The 22,448-nt window shown below is 38.3% G+C and overlaps 1 protein-coding gene across 45 annotated transcripts in view; it reads right to left on the bottom strand.

Moving 5' to 3' along the window:
* Positions 1-1,540: 1,540 nt before the first annotated feature.
* CLOCK (clock circadian regulator) overlaps positions 1,541-22,448 on the bottom strand; it is a 52,138-nt gene continuing 31,230 nt past the window's right edge. For 29 of the 45 annotated variants that reach the window (XM_085544330.1, XM_085544325.1, XM_085544346.1 and 26 more), the window contains 17 exons: positions 20,826-20,917; positions 19,804-19,893; positions 18,581-18,701; positions 17,905-18,018; positions 16,995-17,113; positions 16,369-16,451; positions 16,024-16,130; positions 15,288-15,435; positions 14,983-15,058; positions 13,998-14,139; positions 13,515-13,615; positions 12,535-12,624; positions 11,895-12,053; positions 9,891-10,097; positions 8,410-8,618; positions 7,848-8,124; positions 1,541-5,384 (listed from right to left, as the gene is read on the bottom strand). In XM_085544330.1, coding sequence (XP_085400456.1) covers positions 5,202-5,384; positions 7,848-8,124; positions 8,410-8,618; positions 9,891-10,097; positions 11,895-12,053; positions 12,535-12,624; positions 13,515-13,615; positions 13,998-14,139; positions 14,983-15,058; positions 15,288-15,435; positions 16,024-16,130; positions 16,369-16,451; positions 16,995-17,113; positions 17,905-18,018; positions 18,581-18,701; positions 19,804-19,893; positions 20,826-20,917 — 2,318 coding nt within the window. In that variant the 3' untranslated portion in view covers positions 1,541-5,201. 45 annotated transcript variants of the gene reach the window in all.

Here is a 22,448-nt window from a genome sequence, read left to right as displayed (position 1 = left end):
AGAAGAACCAACCCAGAATTGTACAACCTCGGAAGCTACAAAAAGCAAAATTTGAAACGTTACATTTATTCAATTAAAAAAACAAAACAAAAACAACAAAACAAACCAACCAAAAATTGACAGTTAGTAAATGGTCACACGAACACCAGGGAACTGCATCTACATTTCCTGACGTCAATACGAGCGGCATTAGGGGCTGTTGGTGAACGGGTACAAAGCTAATGCCGGTTCGAAAAGTACAAAACAAAACTGGAACCCGAGACACTGTGAAATCAAACACTGCTTTAAAAACCCAACCTTCCATCCGATGTGCTTTACAATAAATAGTTTTTACCTTCCTTCTTAGAAAACACGACTTGCACGACTGCTTTCAAAGCAGGAACACCTTTAAGACCGTTCCCGAAAGTGTTTCATAAATAATTTACCCATTGATTGTCTGTTAATGCAGCATCTCTCAGTCCTAGCTGGGGTCTCCGTATAGGCCACACAGTATTTTGTTCAGACACAGTGTTTTGTTTTGTGGTTTTCCCCCCCCTCCCCCCCTCCATTTTATTCAGTTTCTTTGAACAGAGCGTATCATGCTGGCACAATTCATGCAGGTGACGCAGCATGAAGTATAACAGAGCTTAAATCACCTGGTTAAAAAACAAAACAGACAAGGAATGTAGTGTTACAAATCATGATACTGAAAAAGCAACCATCCAGCCTCAGGACAACCACAACAGTTTCAGTCAGACGTTCGCTCACAGTTGTCTCACCTACTGTCATTGGTTTAAACACATCCTTCTTTTTTAATCCAAATTCATTCAACTCTTCAACTCTTTTTTTTTTTTTTTTCCACCAGGGATAAGTAAAAAAATAAAAAGTTAATTATTAAAACTATTCTCTCTCCTTTTAATCAAAATAACCTTTCTTTCCAGTCCTCTGACTGTACGTACATCTCATTTTAATAATGATTTCAAATAGAGAAACTCACGGATGTGAGGTCCGCCACCTCCCGATGCCGTGACATCTACGACGCTCATGGCAATACCCGGGTTAAGTTCTCTGAACGTACGCGTGGTTTTGGAACTAACTTCAACATCTGCAAAAGGCCACGTCTTTAACCCCGCGGGGTGCGCTGTCACACACCTCATTATCCTAAGGGAAGCTTACAATAACTGAGCAGGCGGCTGGGCCTCCCATGAGTCTCCCTCATAGGCAACTGTGCAACGTAAAAGCTCTCCTCCCTAGGAAGCCATAATTGTTCATCCTTTCCCCGCGCTGTGTGAAACACGAAGCCAACCAGGCCCAGAAGCCCTTCTCACCTTATGCTTTGAGCCTCAAAGGATCACCATTTTAAAGAAACATTTTCCAGAAATGTCTCTGTCTGACAGTTCTACACGTCATTCCACGATGCCCCCCTGAACAGTTTCACTGACTAAAGAAATAAACTGCTTTTCAAATAGTCTTTTCAGTAAAGTGCTTCTTATTACTCCAAAAATAATAATAATTAAAAAAAAAAAAAAGATAAGAAAGTGCTATTTGAATCTTAAGAGAATTTCTTTTTTTTTTTTTTTCCCATGAGAAACTGCCTGATTGATACAGCTTTAATTCACTCATTAATTACATAAAGCTGAAATGAAGCCTACCTGTTGTAAGGATACTGGGTTACTGATTTTGGTGTTTGGCAGCAGGCAGGATGCCCACACAAGTGGCGACACACCGGAAACCATAGTGCAGAAGGTAAACCTTCTAGGTGAAATGGAAGGCATATGGAGAGCTCCTACTAGAATCTTTTCATATTTATATACAAATATATATTAAATATAATATAAAAATAGCTATATATTCTTTTTCTCTGTAATTTTCCTAGAAGCTTTTCTTCAAATCCTCACCCATCGCAGGTGAACAATGTCTGTCTTCTAAACTCCCTGCAACTCTTGTCTGTTTCACTGTTCCAGACCACCAGACTGTGCCTTCACAAATACAACCCTCTCCTTAACAGACTCCTTCCCTTCTGTCAGAGTCATTCTGTAACATCTGCACCCCAAAACCTGCAGCATCGCAGCATTCCTTATCATGCTATTGATTAGGATGTCGCAAATAATCTATAACTGTAGTAAATGAGTCAGGCAGAAGCAAAAGGCTGATTAAGAAAGAGGCGACAGCCTGGTCCTCTTCCCACTAAAATCAAGGACAGCTCAGCAATCGATTCAGCAAGGGGGAAGCCGCAGACACCTGAAATATACACCTTTGAGTCAGCAGCTGTGAAACAAAGCATCTGCATCCTTGCACTGAACATGGAACGAGCTCAACATACTCGCTTTTGTATAAAGTTGGCCTGATTCGCAGTAGGTATTTGAACGGATGCTGTAGTTTTCCAGTTTCTTTGAATTTCCCCACCTTCTATGCTTTGCCTACTGGCTGGTAGCTCCGTCATTGAACGAGCTCTCTCCGAGGTTACAAAAAGCTCCTTCATCAAAGCGTACATTTCTTTATTCTCTTTCAGCAGCCCTGCTATCGCTGTCACCTATTTTCTCTCACCTAGTTCAGCGTCTTACCAACAGACCTATAGCAGCACATGAGAGTAATGGGGAGGAGGGGAATGGGAAGAGAAGTTTAAATGGAGCTTCGTATCAAAAGCTGCATCATTAACTGGCTGGCTGTTATCTCTATTTTTGTCATTCTCAGTATAATAGCTTAATAAACCTATTTTACCACTATTCCGTGGTTCTAACAGCACTATTAAAGCTCTCCCAGATTTCTTTTTTAGTGCTCTGTTATTACTGTAAATGGTTAACAATTTTTCTCTAACCTACTTCCATTAAGCAGCAGTGCTGCTAGCACAGACCTCCGGTAACGCAGCTCATTTCAGAAACAGGTGGATGGTGCAGCAGCAGAGCAGAGCAAGGCAAACTTTGTTACATGGAGCTCTACAGCAGCAGGCTTCTGACCCTTCTCCCAGCTCAGAGAATGGCAGAAATCCTTTTAGAGAAGGGGAATTTCTCCTTGCCATGTCTGGTACTGGCACCTGCTCCTCGCTGCGAGAGGCCTCTTGGAGCAGAACACAATCTAACTCTCTTTGGTACTGTATTTCTCACACTCCTTCCTTGTTCACAACTGCGCTTTTTGGTACCGAACTCTTGCTTTGTAAGTGGGGAACAACAAAGATACAATGGTGAGACACCTGGAGAAGCAAAGGCCAGCCCCAAAATGCCATTGACAGCACGGAGCGCTTGCTGAACTGGTGCCACCCTCCTGAGGGTTTGGCTCACCCAGTAATACAATCAAACTGTTCCAGAGTACAAAACAGTCCATCACCATTTGGTTACATTCATTCAACTCCTCCTTGGTATTCAAGATTAATCCAGCTTTCTCTCCCTACTCCTACTTTTAACTGCTTTTGCTGTTTAATTCTCAGATCTATCTGTGTTTATTTACTTTCCTCTAAAGTTGTGGTTTTCACAAACTAGTACCATAAAACCCTACCTAAAATAGCACATCGTATCTGTTGGAACTTTTTATTTTCTTATAAAGTGAAGTTGCCTTCTGAAGTCTTAGTTCAGTGGTATCTCCTAACTCGGCCGTCATCTCCCCCACGACATATTCTAAACACTACAGAAATTATTTCAGGCTGTTACTATTTCAAACGGGGTTACTCTCCCTGCTCCCGCTAAAGGAGCACCCTCTGCTCTTACATCTTCAAGGACAATACCTACAAAGACTGAGATTACAGAGACTCCTCAGTTTCTGCCTTAGTGTTTGAGGGGGAGCAGCACTCAAAGACGCTCACGTTCTCAACTGACATCGTTATTGAGATGATCACGATGCAGAAACAGCTACAAAGTAGATACACGAGTTTGGCTGACGATGTACTAAGACTTCGAAATCGAGAATGGTTACAGATTCGAGACGCTGTAAGTCAAGATGTTCAACGTTATCACCTGAATTAAAATCAAGGCACTATGGGTTTTTTCTGTCGCTGTTAAAATGACCCTGAATCAGTTCTGACTAAAGAAAGACCTAATTTTCGAATGAGAATAAAAAGATTCCAACATATTTTAACAAGTTACATTTCTCACCACAGAGAAAGTGGTTAAAAAGTGCCCCAAAGGTTATTAAATGTAAATATATTTCTTTTTTTTTTTTTTTGTGCAAATTACTCCTGTAACTGAAACATTCTTGAAAATTACCATCTTTTTTTTTTTTTCTTTTTTTTTTCTTTTTTTTTTTTTTAAACATTTTACATAAATATTTTCCGACTATGAACTATATCAAAAGATAGCTTTGGGGAATAAAATTCCAAACCATCCGCAAGGAAGCAGTGCAAATTACTATTATTATTATTCTTTTTTTCTTGTCAAATAAAACGCATTAGGTATGAAACGATGGATGATACTCGATGGATCTGAACACCCTGAACCCTGATGCATGACCACCAGTTCAAACGGCTTCGTCAACGATTGAACCTCGAGAAGTCAACTAACCAACACACCATACCTCACCAGACAGACTGTGACATCACACACAAAGCACAAACGAGAGACTTGTGCCCACGCCGAGGGTGAAAGTAACGATGCAGCATGTTGTAAACAAAGGGGCAGAACGGAGGAAAACATCGGTCTGAGTATGGCGTGAAAATTTAGGGAAACATATTCAAACCTACAAATAACAGATTACGTTTCATGCATCATATAAAATAATTTGCTCTTTCTCCTTTTATGCAGACATATACACAATATTTTACAGCATCTGTACAACAGAGAACTGGATTTCACACGACGTTTTCAAAATATTTACTGTCCCATAATCATCTGAAAAAATTAGATGCTTGTCGGACTCTATTCCTGCCATCTCTTCTGCTAAATCAAACAATTGCTCTGTGTCCATTTCAATACTTTAAAAATGTACAGAACTGATAAAAAATACCAATATTTCCAGCATCCCTCTCATTTCAGTCACGTTTTTTGATTTCACCTGGACAAATTAACACACGGTAGCAAACCCTTTAAAGCACAGAAACTTGGACAACGATCAAAGTTGGCCACGTCCCTGCCATCACCTGGTGTTTTTCCTTAACAGATTCCAGAAGTTAGCTGTAGGTCTCAATACCGCGGCGTTAGAAAGGCTTTGTACTGCTACCTCTGCAACTTCAGTGCAAGTGGTTATGGAGCAGCCCTCTCCTGGTACGTGACTTCCCAGAGAGGCAGAACCCCCAGCTACTGTGGCTGCGCTTTGGAAGGATCCGTCATCTTGTCAGTTCTGTGCCGTGAGAGCTGCTGCTGCTGCTGCTGCGGCTGGTGCTGCTGGTGGTGGGACTGAGTGAAAGTGCTTTGCTGTAGTGGGAAAGCAGCAGAGAGGATAAGCTGAGCTGACTGATTCCCGTGAAGTAACCTGGATGTCTAAAACATGCAAACAGAAGAAAATTATGTTTTCTGCTGCTCTGAGAAGCGCAGGCCCGGATGCTTTTTAACTCTGTGGAAGAATTCAGTCAAAATAAACTTCTGATTTGGCCAGTGAAGCTCAACCAACAATGTAAAGATTAGTTGGTACTAATGGAGATCCTTAGAGCGTTTGATGAAGCAGCTGGTCCTTGCGGTTTTCTGTGACAATGGGTAGAGAACATGGCAACTTGTCCCCATTTCAAACCACAAGAGCATAACAGGGCTTAAGGAATCTATTTTAACCATATACATCTGTTACTGCAGAGTCACATAGGAAAGTATGACTTGGCACACCTCAAATTTATCCCTGGATAAAAACTCGAGGAAGAAAACCAAGGGAGCTGCCCCATTTGCAGACCCAAACATCTCATTTGAAGAGGATTAATCATTACTGCAAATAACACCTATCTTTAATGTCGCTCTCCTTAGAAACAAAAGATGATGGTGCTGAAGAAAAAGCAGCAAAGGACAGGTACAAAAGGAACTGGACATCTCAATCCGGAACAACTAAATCACCTGCAGAACCAGACTGTGAGAAGATCATAAACACGAGGGAAATCAACTTTTCACATGGGTATAGTGATAGGACATGGGGGACTGGTTTTAAACTAAAGGAGGGAAAATTTAGATTAGATATCAGGGGGGAGTTTTTTACTGAGAAGGTGGTGAGTTGGCGGAAGAGGTTTGCCCAGAGAGACTGTGGATGCTCCATCCCTGGAGGTGTCCAAGACCAGGTTGGATGGTGCCCTGGGCAACCTGGTCAAGTACCAGATCTGGAGGTTGGTCGTCCTGCCTGTGGCAGGGGGATTGGAACTTGATCACCCTTGAGGTCCTCCCCAATCCAAACTATTCTATTCTATTCTATTCTATTCTATTCTATTCTATTCTATTCTATTCTATTCTATTCTATTCTATTCTATTCTATTCTATGATTCTCTGAACACGGGCAGGAAAAGCACTGCTCCTTTCTTCTCTTCTTTAAATAGAGGGGGAAAAAAAAAAAAAAAAAGTCAAAACCTAGCAAACTATGAGCTTTATTTCAAATTCTAACACTTTAACAGGGAGGGAGGGCTGACCATTTTATATGGAAAACCCTGAAGTGTTGCCTAGAAAGAAATGTCAGGACAGGAACAGTCCACTGGAGATCTTCATCTGCCAAAAATCTTGTTTTCAAAAGTCAAAACTGCATAAACTTTTTAATTTAAAAGCAGGGACAGACACTGCCTACTGGCTGAACAGCATGAATGAGTGCTGAAATTCAAATAACTAGGTATTCTTCAGTTCTCTTTTTGATCAGAGATCTCAGCTTGCAGTTAAAAAGCCTTTGCCTTCTGAGTAGCTGAAATTACATTTTCTTATGGAAAAGTTTGTCTAACAAGCTCGTATTTTCTGCCACTGGCCCAGATAAAGAAATTTTTACTCATCCATAAATGGAATCTTAATTATTCTGTGTCTATATAAATTTAGATTGAGTTCCCAGCTATTTACTCCACTGTACGAATTCCACCTTTATCCAGGATAACTCTTTTATTGTAAAAGGGAGACTGCACATAGAGTCGAGTCACCAACCCTGGGGGTGTTCAAGAGATATGTAGATGTGGCAATGAGGGGCATGGTTGGAGTGGGCGTGGGGTGATGGGTTGGCAGCTGGACTAAATTACCTTTGTGATATTCTAGATGGCCATGCCATCACATGTCACATCATGAAATGAAGAGCATCTGTCAGTTCACCCATGTGAATCAGCAGATTATGACCAGGGAACTGCATACAGAGCTGAAGTTCAGCCTCAGTATGTTGGAAATGATGGCAGCAATGCTAGAATATTGCAAGGTTTGCATTAGATATGTCCCATGAATGTTCACATAGGAACAGAAAGAGCATCTCATGCAAGCTTGTCAGGACCTACTGAACCAATATGATGCTGCAAGTGACAGTTTACTGGATTGCATCATTACTGGTGACAAGACGTGGTGTCACTGCTACAAGCTGGAGTTAAAATAGCAGTTCACAGAATGGTGACATGTGGATTTCCCCCTGAAGAAAAAGTTCAAGACATGGCCCTCAGCAGGTACAGTGATGTGCACTGTCTTCTAGGATAAAAATCCTGGATTTCCTGGAACTCAGACAAACCATCAACTCTGACTGTTACACCACAACGCTGACTAAGCTGAAGACACAAACCGCCAGATTAAGGTCAAAGAAGAAGACAATCTTTCTCTTACAACACAGTAATGCCTGGTCCCATATCAGCTTAGAAGACTGTGCATAGCCAGTCTTAACTGGACAGTTCTACCACACCCACCATATAGTCTGGATTTGCTACCTTCTGACTTCCATCTGTTTGGGCCAATGAAAGATGGACTGCATGGGCAACACTTCCCCTGCGTGGGCTAACAAATTTCTACAGAATGCTATGTTACCTGTAGGAACTGTTGTGGTTGCTGGGTCAGCTGCGGCTGAGCTGGTTGTTGAACTGCAGTGAGCTGCTGCTGCTGCTGCTGCTGGTCTTGCTGACTTTGCTGCTGCTGCTGCTGTTGCTGTGTTACTGGCAAAGTCTGTGGCTGCTGCTGTTGGGCAGCAAAAGTGGGATAAGCTGTCACCACCTGTCCCATAAACATAGTACTTGGTACCATTACCGCTCCACACGCTACTGGGGCTGTGACAAGTTTTGTTACAAGCTGCTGACCTTGAGAAAATCTGTCAATAGAAAAAAGACATTTGGCATCACTTCAGGAAAAATGCATCAAGCCTAAGGTGCTCTTGACAAATGCAGTTTTGTCAGTTTCATATCTTGTTGTAACACTACTGCTTATGAACACACCTATGCCTATGAACACACCGTCTTGGGTAAAGTTTAGCTGAACAGCTGTGCGATTACAATAACAAACAATATGGGTTTTTATGATACTTTTCCATACATGGTATTATAAGTACTGTGGTTACATAGCTACAAGTCATCCCAATGCGCTCTTGAAAACCTACCTGATTTGCCTATCTTGAGTAAAAGTAGTTACTGCAGCAGCATTCTGGTTATTGTTCTGTGGTAAGCTAGAAGGAACCTGGACCACATTTCCGGTTGTTGGCTGAGAAATCACCATAGTGTTATACAAAGGCGTTGAGACTGTGTTCTGTGACTGGCTGGCAAGAGAAGATTGTTGACTGTGTCCACTAAGTACATTTGGTTGACTATGCTGTAAAGGAAGAAAATGTAATGAATCAGCCACTTGAAAACAGACAGCTACTACAACCATCTCCCTCAGTGTAATTACTCATGCTTTACAACTGCTAATGTTTTTCTATTACAAATGAATTCTTACTTTAAAGTAGACAGGTATTTCCTATCAATTGAGGATTTGGAGGTAGGATTGGCTCTAGGGCATCTGAAAATCTCTTAATCTCTTCTCCTCTTCAGAATATCTTTTTCCTTAATATTTCATCTGCTTGCATACTGTTTGTTCAAGATCCTGTCTTCCATTCCTTTAGCATCTCTGTGCTACATTAAAACACGCACATTACCTCAATCAATTTCATACTTCAAAGCCTGGAACTAACTTAATGCTAAAGTGATAAACCGTCCACCATTACTTTGCCTCATCACTAATTTTAAAAAGTCATATGGGATTTGGAAAAAAGTAAAGAGGAGGATGACCACAGAGACTGCAATTATAAGCAGCCTCTCTACAAAACTGTCAAGCATGTTAAAACTCCTCAGCTTGAGAAAAAGGTTTACAGACATACAACAGAAGAGTCTGAAATTATGCACGACTAAGAAGGCGAAAAGTGAGCTGCTATGCAATGTATTTCCCAGTATAAAAGCTAGGTGGCAGGTTCAAAAAACAAACAGCAACAAATTTCGCAGGAGCTAAAGCTGTAGAACTCATTGGAAGATACTGCAGAGTTCAGAAGTTTACATACAATCAAAACCAATTGGATAAACTCATAGAAGAAAAATTCATCAAAGACACTTAAAATGCAAAAAGTATCACCTACGGCATCTGACTGAAACTGCTGAGGAGCAGAAAAGTCAACTTTAGAATCATCAATATATGCCTTTCCTGTTCTTGTGCTATAGGCATTTACTGGAGAGATCAGTGCCTGGACACTGGGTTTCAAGCTCAATTAGTACAAACGTTCTCATGCTGTACATTCTGCCAATAGAAAAGTCAATAAACATTCACAAAAAGGCAAGCTAACTATTTTCTGTACATTGGTTTTTCCAAAAAGCAGTTGGAATTATTTGCACTTGTAAATTGTAATTAGTTATACTTGGAATTATTTACATTTCTAAGTTTTAAAATTAAAGCAAGGTGTGAAACTGCATTAGAGAGAACGTAAGTACATTTCAATTGTAAAACTTTGAACATCAAGAAATAAACTCAATTCAAAGGATACAGTCACAAAAAATTTGCAGGGGGAGAAGTCAGGAAAGCTGTTATTTCATTTCTCACTAGTGAGAATTTTACCTGTGATGCAGAGCTCTGCAAAGGCTGTTGCTGGATCATGTGAGGTGTACTTGTATGTCCTGTGCTCATCCCACTTTGAGTCTGATTAGTCTGAACAACCTGACCTTGCATGTTTGCTGGTGCAAGTTGCTGAACACTTGAAGAATTTCCGGATGTAAGCTGCACAGAACTGAAGTTTAGTCCAGAAGTTGACTGCTGCAAGAACATCTTAAAAAAAATCCTAAAATTAGCTCTTAAGAAAAATCTGTTCATCGTTCAATACCTCAGGAAAAAACTAAAATTAATTTCTTAAGATATTAATACAAGATAAAGCTTCATCCCAGTTATTAGATGTTCAAACAGTATTGCAGTTACCAAGAGCAAATGGCTTACTCCCACACAGGGTCTGCATTCAGAGACTCTACTATAACTATAGCTAAGAATGAGAATCCTGAATTTTAAAGCCCTAAACTTTGGGGTTTAATATTTGTTTTTAAATTAGAAGTGATATTTTCAGACTGACTTATAATGTAGGCTATGACTGTCAAAAGTTTAACTTCTTTAGAGATCTTGCTTCAACTTGTCAAGCCTCTGGAAACGAAACTAATTCAAAATCTCAGAACCATTTGATACAGACCTAGCACCAAAACGACAGTCTTCCTTGGCAATTACAAAACCGTACTGGTTATACTGAATTTTCCAATATCACCTCATTACAATACGCTGAATTTAGCATCAAAGTGTTTTGATTCTTTACAAAATGTAAGACTAAGAACTACAATGACTCGATGTAACAACATAAAATGTGCTTTGATTTGCCTTTTACTTTCCTTAATCCTAAGTAAGGTCCCTTTGCAGTGCACGGGATGATAGCTGTGACAGTTCTCCTTTCAAGCACCTATAAAGCAATCTACTGCTGGAAGGCTTATGTGAGATCACAGTAAAACACAAAAAGCACATGCCAGAAACTCTTATTCCTCAACAGAATTTAAGCAATGTACTCAATACTTCCAGGAAGTACAGGTTTTTTTACTCTTTATTCGCAGTATGTTCTGAAAATATTTAGATTCTTTTCTTATGATGTACTTTAGATTTTTGTTTGTCTTGGCTTTTTTTTAATCGAGCTAGAAAAGTCCAATCAATAAGGTCATTCTATTCTTTCCAAGATAGCTGCTGAAAACAGAATGACAAAAATACATAAAATATGTATATTGGTTAAAATACAAAAAATCAGGTAGATAGGTCTTTGTTACTCTCAGCTGCTAGACTGAGTAATACACAGGATCACAGAATCACTGAGGTTGGAAAAGACCTACAAGATCACACAGTCCAACCGTCCACCCATCACCAATAGCTCTCACTAATCCATGTCCCTCAACACAACATACAAACCTTTCTTGAACACCTCCAGGGTCGGTGACTCTACCACCTCCCTGGGCAGCCCATTCCACTGCCTGACCACTCTGTCAGAAAAATGTTATTTTGTAGCCTCCAGCCTGAATCTCCCCTGAACAACTTGAGGCCATTCCCTCTAGCCCTCTAGACTTCCTGCCTTTGCGGCTGAGTAACTACTCCAGAACACCACACACTAGAAGAGTGTGTAAGAGGATCTAAGCCTGATAGCTGGGACAGTCTTCTAAGAGGTATGCATTCATCCAAGAGGATTTACACCACTCAGCTAAAAGGGGAAATAAATATTCACTCTGCATATTTTGAATGGATATTCTAATGGTGGCAGAGCTATCCAAGAAGTAATAACCACTACAACACGTTCTTTCACATTTAGGTAGCAAAAGCCACTCAGCACTGGAAGAATACATTGGGGCACACCTAGATACATTCAGAAGCAAAATTATAAGTACCTCAGGAACAGTAACATTAGTTCTACGAACTTTGGGCACACAGGGTCCAGAAGACTGCTGACAAGGAGTACAGAGAATCCCACTGTGGAATGAAGTGCCCAAATCTAATTTTAGATCTCTAAATTCTCTACAGATCAAATGTATATGAGTTTCCCTGACTCACCTGCAGTCCTTGACCGTGGACAATTTGAAGCTGTTCTTGAATTTTCCGCAACTCTTCTTGCTGCCGATGAATATTTGCCTCTATCATGCGTGTTCTTTGCTCTAGCTGGTCCTTTAGGTGCTGCATAGCTCCCAATTGAGCTGAAAACTGAAAGACAGGCTGTAGTGCCATGTATAAATTATAAGCTGAGCAAAAATAATCACATTTAATTCACAAGTAGTAAATACACTCCTCCAGACTAGCGAAGAAATCAAGCGCTGCTTTTTCAACTGCTACTAGTCATCAACCAAGGACAAAATCATCAGTACAAAAAATGCCACAGATTTCATGTTTACATGTTTAACTGGCATTGGGATTAGTCTGCTTAGAACAAAACAAAACAATTCACCACAAAAGAAACTGACTGGCACTCAAATCACTAAGACCCTATAAAAACTACAGTAATTCACATGGCACTGTGGATGCTCAAAGCTCTCCCAGTTTAGAATCTGTCAAACAGAATTTGCTCATTTTGAGAAAAACATTAAAGGCAACTTTGACATCCAAGAACTCAGTTTTTGAAAGAGAAATGAACATGATAGTCAGATCAAGACTGTTTAAGAAATAATAAACCAACTTAGTAAACCAACTTAATCCATACCTGGGACATGCTGGACTGGAGCTGTAAGGTAGCAGGCTGAGACATTGTTGGCTGTGTTACTGGTTGTCCAAGAGACTGGGAGCTTAAAGACTAGGATTAAAAAAAGATGTTCCATAACTAGAAGAGAATAAACTTCATACTTGATGTAAAATATTTCCTACATAGACTATCAATTCCAAAATGGCATCACATGAATATATGAAAAAAAAACAACAACACAGGTATATTTCTTGAAATACCTAAACCTAAATATTAAAGAGTTAAGAACACACACACAAAAATTTACAGTGTACATAATCTCTGTGCAATTGTTTCCCTGATAAAAATATATAAGAAGCAGCAGGTTATAAAACAGGAAAAAAAAGGCTGCTTTAAAATTCTTTTTCACAGTATGGGCAAAAACTTTTCAACAAGTTTGAAAGGTTGTCCCTTCTGTTCTTAAACTAATACATTACATAACATAGTAGGCAAATACATGATTTAATACACATTCTGTTTTTGAAGTAAATGTGTTAGCTCCTCTGGAACACGAGCACTACGCACACAAAGCATTTGTATTTTCTCACATTACTATGACTTCAGAAACTGTATTAAAGTATCTGCTGATATTCTTAGAGGTATAAATGTATATGAATAATCTATAGGAATACACAGCATTATGTTGGCAATTATATATGAAGTTTTATATACACACACACAGATACATTGTTGTGTGAGGAGTGAAAGCACAAACTCAGACACATCCCTACAAATTCTGAAGCTCGAAACATAAATATCTAAATGCTTCATTATTGTATTCCCTTAAAATGTAGTATACTGAAGGTGCGTAGAAATTACAGCCAAATACCCCAAGTAAAAGTCTTACAGTTTAAATGTTGTGTTTTCAGAGGAAACAGAATGAAGGCTATATGAATTTTATACTACATTTTAAAGGAAATATGCACTGATTTAAGTACAAAATTTTTTTCCCAAAGAGTTACCTGGCTACTCAGCGATGATCTTCTTTGTGTAGACTTTTCATGAGCAGATAAGCTTTGTCTTGGGGGAGTGCTAGTGTCCACTGTCATTTTAGTTGGTGTCGCTGGCAAAGTTGTTACAAAGAGAGACATATTAATAGTAATCTCAATTCTGCAATGCAATAATCAAATCACAGGAAGCTCTTCCTGAATAAAATAGCTTAGGGCTTGGACTCTATTTTTCTTTGCCTTGCATATCTAACAATAATGCAATCTGATGGATTGAAACAGGGCAGTGTACGGGCTGCTGTTGCAGTTTTATAAGTAGAAACCACGATACAAGGTCTGAAAATCTTAGTGGTCAGAATAACTCTGACACGTCATAAAGGACATTCTCGTCTGCACACTTTTAATAAAATGATGATCAACTGCTAGAGATGGATTTAATTAAGTTAAACAGGGAGAATCTTCACTAAGGAAATTATATATTCAATAGTTGATGCTTACACGAATGATCTGATACTGCAGTATGTGACGATTTTCTTGAACTCCTGGAGGAAGCGGAAGGTGTGGGGCTGGTATCAAACCTTTCCAGAGCTTCTTTGAGGCTCACTGTGTTTATGTGATTATCAGATCCAGAGTCTTGACTCTGAGGAGACACACAGAAACAACAGCTATTTTATCAGACACATCCCACAATGTACGTTTCTGGAAGCAAATGTCTAAGACCGTACAGCAGCTCATCAATCCCTTTCATCACTAACTGCACAGAAGTAGGGTCCTGCTTTGCATCTGTAATTTCTACTCTTTTGTAACAATTTTTATAACAAAACAAAGCCATAGAAGCCTAGAAAACAAAATGTATGCAGACATCACAAACTGATTGCTGAGCTGACCTACTTCTCCAGCAACCCAGTTAAGTCTGAACACATGTGTTAGGAGTGGACTATTTATCCTTTTGAAGAAGAAAAAGTTAATTCCACTAGAAGGAGCGCTGCCAGATGAAACTTTCTGAACTGCCAAGGGAAAAACACCACAGTGTATCTGCACAAGCTTGCTCAGCTAAGACTTGCTGAGCTTCCAAGGATGTTCATTCAAAACAAATTTTGCATACATCTAAGAAGTAGAAGAGAGTCATATAATGAAACGATTCCTACATTCTTGTGAATTCCTTTAAGTCATCTTTGTGTGCTGACCTTGTTCTTTCATGTTACGGGTCCTTCCAGTAAAGAATATTTATGTATGAACCTAACTACAGTAGGGACTTATGGAAATCAACGTGTTATAATAACAGCTATGTAAACTGCTGAGAAGTGGAGAGGGATAACAGTTAAACATCCTCCCTAAACTTCTTTAATGACTTCAAATAGATATATTATTTAAAGATTGAAATAATTACTTAAACAGAACAAATACTTCTTGCTGCTAAGTATTTACTACATATTACTTTTACTGTGAAATAAAGAAGTGAAACAAAATGTTTGTTACTCACTTTATCTGCTTTTATCTCTGGAAGAGACTCCTCAATACCGAGTTCTCGCCGCCTTTCTGCTCTGACTTCTGCATAACTAGAAAAGAACAAACCAAATATGACTGCTTAATCCCTAGATGACTTTAAAAACACATCTCAGAAAACAAACTCCTCCAATGCAACTTGCTTACAAAATACCTTAGGAAGTTTTCCAGTAATTCTTTACTATTTATTATTCTCTATCTCAAAAAAAATAATACTAACTAGCAATACATCTCCCATGTAAACTAAATATTTCTAACATGGATTTAGCAAGGAAAACTTACCTTACAACTGTGTGCGTACAGACGATAAACTCTGGCCTGGAATTCCACTGGTGATACGTGATATAGTAATGTGTTTGCAGCCAAATCCATTGCTGTCCCTTCGTAAGGAATCTGTAATAACACGACTTCCCTTTCCCATATTGCATTACTGTAAAAGTGAAGAATAAAATTTACTGCCTTTCCAGTTTATAAATACTGCAATTATATAATAAGCATTATTTCCCAACTCTTCATGTTCTGAGCCCATGTTCAATCTGATATGGAGGCTAAGAAGAGAATTTAAATTGTAGTTTTCTACCAGAAAGAATTTGCATTTGTCTGAGAAGTGCACAATTCAAATTACCATTTTTGTAAAGCTTTTCTGTATAGTGAAACGCTCACATGCAAAAATACTGAAGAAAATCATAGCTAAACAGAGAATTTATTCTATCACATGCCTAGAGAGTTTTTGTATTTATTAAATATCACAGAGCCTTTTAAATGCTATTGGAAGAACTGGAGAAGTATTAATCAAAGTTCTGTACATTCTGATTCACCACAATGACAAATCTAAACTAGAAGTTGAATCGATTTTCCAGTTCTGTATCAAAAGAAAAATATCGAGATCAGTAGTAAGTCTCAAATCAACAGGAGTAAAGAAACTTCACTCACAAATACAACAAAACTTCACTCAAACCACTAAAAAAACTTTAAACTCAACATCCAGAAAGCAAATTCACAACACAGTCATACTCACAATGCTCATGACATTTTGCCAGATTATCTAGATCATCCACATGATAATAATCATATCCTGACGTTCCCAAAACTTCAAATGGAAGATAGCCTATTATTGGAGGTGCCCTAAAGAATAGAAAAATTACAGTCATTTTCTTTACACAAGGAAAAAAAAATCATTATATACATTAGTTGCTTTTTTTTTTCATTGCATTTTTTATGCTTCACTTTTCTCAGAAAAAATAAAAAAAATAAACCCAACATAAGCTATAAATAATTGCTACTGATTAGCAAACTCTACATATTATAGCCATAAAAGTGATTCAGCTACTATTGCTGCCTTATACAGAAAGAATTGCAGCACCTGTGATCCAAGAATAGGAACTTCCATTCTAAGCTATGCCTAGATGTGAACTCTTCATTGGGTTCTTCAACAGTGCACATTTCCTGGAAAGGGAAAAAGAAAAAAGAATCTCTTTCAAAACTGCTCTATTCTAATTCATAAGTTCTTTTTAAATCCAGGCTTACCTCAAGTTAGTGGATAATTTTACAATAGGTAAAGGATTTGTAAATTTCACTGAGATTTTTGGTTAGTAGCATAGCACTGAGGTAGAATCTAACATCAGCCATGTGAGGCCGACACTCAGATGATTTAAATGCAGCTGGTAAACTCATGCCCAGTGTCTACAAGCACAGCGGTACAAGCAGTACATGCTTATAATGGGGAAGAAGTACCATTATGAAGATGGTCACCTTACTTTGGCTTTACAAATAGGACACAGAGTACTCTAAATCTTTACTTCAGCTACTGCAGGAACTTGCAACAGTACTCCCGTAGTAAGAAATATGGACATTTTCAGTTTCATATGACAGAACTCCTTATGATTTCCATCAATATTATCTGAAGTGCTCTATGCATTTTCTCTAAAGTGTTCCTGTTCAGAGTACGGTTAAAAATGTATAAAACTGATATGATATAAAAGTGCATACCTTGATAAACTGAGGTGTAGCTAATCTAACTGTGGCTATAAAGCAAACTTTGTCTTCATATGAAGGCCGGTGCGACCGCTGAATAGTTCCTTCAAAACCATTGTGTGCTGAATTGGGAACTGAGGGAAGACAGAGAAGAGGTCAGCAAAGGTTACTACAGAGGCATGGAAGAGAACAGCAGTCACATCACAACTCAAATGGATCAGTATTTATCATCATATTTGATCTTTACAGACCTGTTTTTCTAGCTTTTCTAAAGCATCAGATACTGAGCACAGCCCACAGTCCACCTATCTGACAAACCAAACAGATGTGCTACACAAGCTACTCTGCACAGGCAAGCAAACTTAAGATGCTGTAGTACAGAAGTGAGAATAATGACTAAAATAAGTTCAGTGGATGAGAGAGGTCACTCAGTGCAGAAAAGCGAAATCCTATAACAGTCCATCCACTGATCTGAGCAGTAACTGTGAAAGCAGAAACTGTGGGGGGAGGAGTGCAGAACACGCATTTTTCTTGTCAGCTCACTAAGAACGATGAGAACAGCAGATACTTAGTATTGGTGATCCTGAAGTAACTTAGCCACCTGCTTAAATACAGATTATACTTAATTCAGGCTCTTACTTCAAAGTATCGACTTAAATTTCTCTCGCGCTCTGTTTAAAAATGTTTTGCAGCTTTCTTTAACTGAAAGACTGATTATTTTGCCTACAAATGCACGTATGTGCAATATCCGATGGGCCGTCTGACTTTGTTTTCATTAAAACAAAAAAAAAATGATGTAACTCTGTTTCAGGCTCTTTTCAAAGACCGATTTTAGCTTTTCCTTAAGTTTTGCACTGTCATCCTAAGCCTGTTCACGTATGAAGCTCCCAAAGTATTCCACTCCAATATGACTGAAATTACTTACCATTATTCAAACACTTGAAATTTCCTATGAATTTTACATATTCATATGTAGGTTGCTCTTTTGGGTCTATTGTTCCTCGCAGCATATGGCAGCAGAATTCTAGCTGATTTTTTGCTGAAAAAAGAGCAAACAAATTAAAAGATTGCGTGGTTGATGAAACACACAGGGAACAAGAAACTGAAAGCAGGAATAATTAAGTTGCGCGCTTTACTGTGATGCTGTAAATGTGGTGATTACGAGTAACTACAGCTTTTGCTTTTAGCCAGCGTGATATTAGCTAAGCTAAAGAAAAGGAGAACTCATTTGGAATGTGTGTGTGATAGGACTGAATGTCAACAACATAGAGATCCCGTGAAAAAAATAGAACCATTTTAAACAAGCATCTGCCCAAAACGTAACTTTATGTCCTTCCAACACTCATGGCCTGTTTTCATTCTTGTCAGCTGCTAGAATGGTCTAAATAGAAGCTATGTAAACAGAGTCATAGAGTGAAATGCCGCGCAACACAAAATTACTCTTCAGGGAAAAGAGGAACAGCACAGCATGAAAGTGCTTCCATTCAAGTTGCGCGTTTCATTCTGAATGTCTCATCTACACATTTCCACTTACACAGCACTGCAAAAAGGAACTAATCACATACAACATGAAGGAGATTGTTCTTAATGCAAATACTTACATTTTAAGTATTCTGGTGTCAATGAATCACTTTCCAGCAGATGAGAAGACAGAATTTTATAGATTTCTGAATGTTCCCCCTCTGGGATAAAATTAAATACACTCTGATCCACAAGATCAGACTGAAAGGGAAATATTTAATACATTTTAAAATAACGCAAGACATACAACATCACAAACATTACTATTTTGGTGAAAAACAATTCCAGAGAAAGAAAACAAAAACAATTCAGAAAAAGATCACTGAAATATTACTAACTCATTACTGTCACTTGATGGATTACATGCAAACACTTTGCAGGTAAAAAAAAACAACCACCATTTTCATTTGCTTTGACACTGAATCATTTAATGAAGATGCCATGAATGCATCAGATATGCATGCACATATAAGTACAGTGGAACTTCTATTAATCTCTCCGGGTGGTAAATAAAGCAGCATTTAAACGAGAAATTATATAATGGTGGTGTAGTGCATTGTAATCTGTCAGTGGCAATCAAGACATCCAAACAGCATTTTGTAACAAAAAGCAGCACCTCCCTACAACCCTACATCAATTCTTCTCTTACCACTGTAAGACAACTCGCCTGTACCAATTATTTGTCCATCTCTTCTAGCTCTGCTTCACTCAGTAACTCTACATCTTTGAGACCTAATGTTTCTCATTTCTTAGTGATATTATTCAAAGGTAACTTCTAAAAACTAGAACGTTTAATTTAGCAGTGAGCAATGTCAACAAAATTAAAGATGAGTGAATGTGACAAAACTCAAAGTATTCACCTGGCCTAAAAAGCAGAATCAGCAATAATGCATTTCTTATGAGAGTTCTTTGGCAAATAAGCAAAAGTAAAAAAACAGTTAAAAAAAATTCCAAGGTACTGCTCTTTAGCAATATTCTTCTGATTCATGTAGAGGCCACTACAGCAGTGAACTCTAAAGGACCTCCTATAGTCACATCTGTTGTTATAGTCATGTTGAAGAGAAACTGACGCTAGTCTGGTAATACTTAATCCTGCCTAAGAGAGCACCAGCTGCATTCTGCATATCCGAAGGAAATATTTAATGTAGAACACAAACCAGGAGCAAGGATTTGTGCAAAAGCATGAGAATACCGTACACATCTGCCCAACTATAATGCCCAAAAGAACAAAGATTATTAGTACTTGTAGTAGAATATCACCCACAGACAAACTGGCACATTACTGAAAGGAATTCATACTTACTGGCAAATGTTCAAGTAAAGGAGTTACACTTTCAGACACATATATTATATTTCCATCTGTCATAATTGCTAAAAAAAAACCATCAAGAGCCTGAAATTAAACATAATAGGCAGTTAAATAAAAAAGAAACTGCATGTTAAAAGTGTTAAGCTATATGCAACACTGAAAAGAATTTAGACCAATTTTAATTAAATTTATTATAACGAGAGTTCTGTATTAAAACTCCCTAGTCTTGCTTTTACACTGTGAGCATTACAATTTCCATATGCTCTGTTCTCAAATAATCTATGATTTCACAGGCAAGATTTTGGTCCTTACGCATCTAGCTGTTGTTTACTTGGCTCTGAGGCCTGCCATCTTGTCTGCTTGTTATTTTTAATTACAACATCTTTTTAAACACCAGAAAGCTCAGGAAAATGAACTGGCAGCAAAAGAAAGAAAAGCAGGAGAAAAGATACAAAGAACAAATGAATGAGGTGGTGAAATCAACACATTTCAGTATTTAAAATCTCAATATCTCCAATTTCAATAGGAGAAATCTGTAGTAAAATCTCACTTAAGCTTTAACACTGTGAAATACACTTCTGATTGCTTTATCTTCTGCTTAACTCAGACATATTCCCACTGAAAAAAAACCATGACTGATTTTTGGTGGAAAATTACCAAACTGGAGGCCTGACAGAACTGCATTTCTAAATAGGGAATTGTAAAGGTCACATCTTCAAAAATCTTGCATCATTTTCTTCTAACTGTAAGCCACTAGTTGTGGACACAATACTTTCTAAGAAGACTCGAGAAATACTACAAACAGTTAGCAAAGTCTTTAAAAACAGAAGCAAGTACTTCACTATGGTATACATTTCACGTACATAGAAAATTCAGCTGTTTACCTTCATGAAAACATACAGATGGAACTAAAATAGGTGAATGAAAGACATGCCACCAAACCAAAAAACATCACCGTGGACTCACAGCACCCTAGGATGTAATATTCTACTTCCAGGAGAACAGAAATAACATACCTCTAACATTAACTGTGTGAACTCTTCATTACTAAGGAATGTTGGTTTCCAGTCCTGTCGAATCTCACTGGCATCTGATTGTGCAGTAATTTCTACAATAAAACAAAAACACAATTTAAGGATTCACACTCCTAAAAGCCACTGTCTCTTCACTAGGTCACACATTAACAACACGGAATAGCAGAAGCTTCTCCAGTCTCCTCTGTGTGTGGATGTTGCTCATTTATCAATCCTTCACTACTTTAGCATTTTCAAAGTTTTCTTGTTTACCAGTTCAAAGCAAGGTGCAGCACTCAAAGCAGCAGTACAAAGGGAGAAGTTCTCAGCAATGTAATTTCAGCGTGCTCAGCCTGCTGGTTTTTTGTTTGTTGGTTCTTCTACAATAAGAAGCAGAATCCACTTTGGCCAGCAAACAAATCAGACAGTTCATCTGGACCCGTTCCCAGTGTACCAAGCTTAGTCAAAGTGGAAGTGGTCCAGAAAGAACCAGAAGCAACATACTTAATCTAAATCTGGTGGCTGAACACAGTAGGATTTTCAACAGAAAAGCAGGTGATCTTTGAGGACAATTTATTCACTGCTAGGGTAATATAATGAACAGATCCAAGAACTTCAGGAGGCAAAGCAAGTGTCTGACCTTAGCCAGCATTTTGTGCAAAATATTGTAATGTAAACCTGTGCAGAACAATGCTGTAAGCACTGGCTGTCGGAGCTTTAGATACCTTAATATGATAACTGCAGTCACACAAATATTCTGTCCTGTTGGGTGAAGGACAAAAGCCCAAGGCCTTAAAACATATCTATTCCTACAGCTACATTTTTTCTTTTATCTTCAAAACCAAAAACAACCAAAAACACTCACACACACACACACACACACACACAAACAACAAAAAACAACGACAGAATAAAAACAGCAACAGAAAAAAATAAGTTTGAGTTTATTCTATGGCACTATGCAGAACACATCTGGTGCTGCTTGAACTGTGTTAATAATACTAAGGGAATATTTACCACATCTTAACATACCTTGAACTTACACACTGTGGGATAAACAAATACCTATTTACACCCTTAAGAGCCGACTTATTTTATTTTGTAACTAACTAGTAGCTGCTTCCTTTGTTGCTACAGTTTTCTAATCAACATACAAGCTAAAAAATTACTCAAGGAAATGGCTAAACTAGGGAAAGAGCTTCTTTTCCTGAATTCTAATCTTGTTTTTGGCACTGTGAAACACAAGGTGCCACATTAATAACAAGAGTACAAGCAGATTTAGGGGTTTATCATTTACAGAAATATCAGCCATGAATAGTGTAGGATTAGTAGAAGATGGTGGGTTTTTTGCTAAAAGAAAACAACTGGTAATGAATTTCAATATAACTCATTTTGATGCATCCCCCCTCATCAGCTGGTGCAAACAACCAAAGAAACAAAAGCACAGCAAAGATATCCAAAGATATTTCTAGTTTTGACATTTCACATTCAAGTTCACAAAGCATACACTCATTGCTTTATATATAAGTGGATATGTCTCAAAAATGAGAAAGTTCAGATGAAAGCATTTATAGATTTTCTGTCTTCCTTTTCCCCTAAATGCTGCAGCCACAAGGTAAAAAGAAA

The sequence above is a fragment of the Coturnix japonica genome, chromosome 4 (assembly GCF_054131305.1).
Source record: "Coturnix japonica strain WE chromosome 4, WE-NBRP24, whole genome shotgun sequence".
Classification (NCBI taxonomy): Eukaryota; Metazoa; Chordata; class Aves; order Galliformes; family Phasianidae; genus Coturnix; species Coturnix japonica.
The sequence above is the reverse complement of the archived record's forward strand: the minus strand, read 5'-3'. Positions and strand labels throughout refer to the sequence as shown.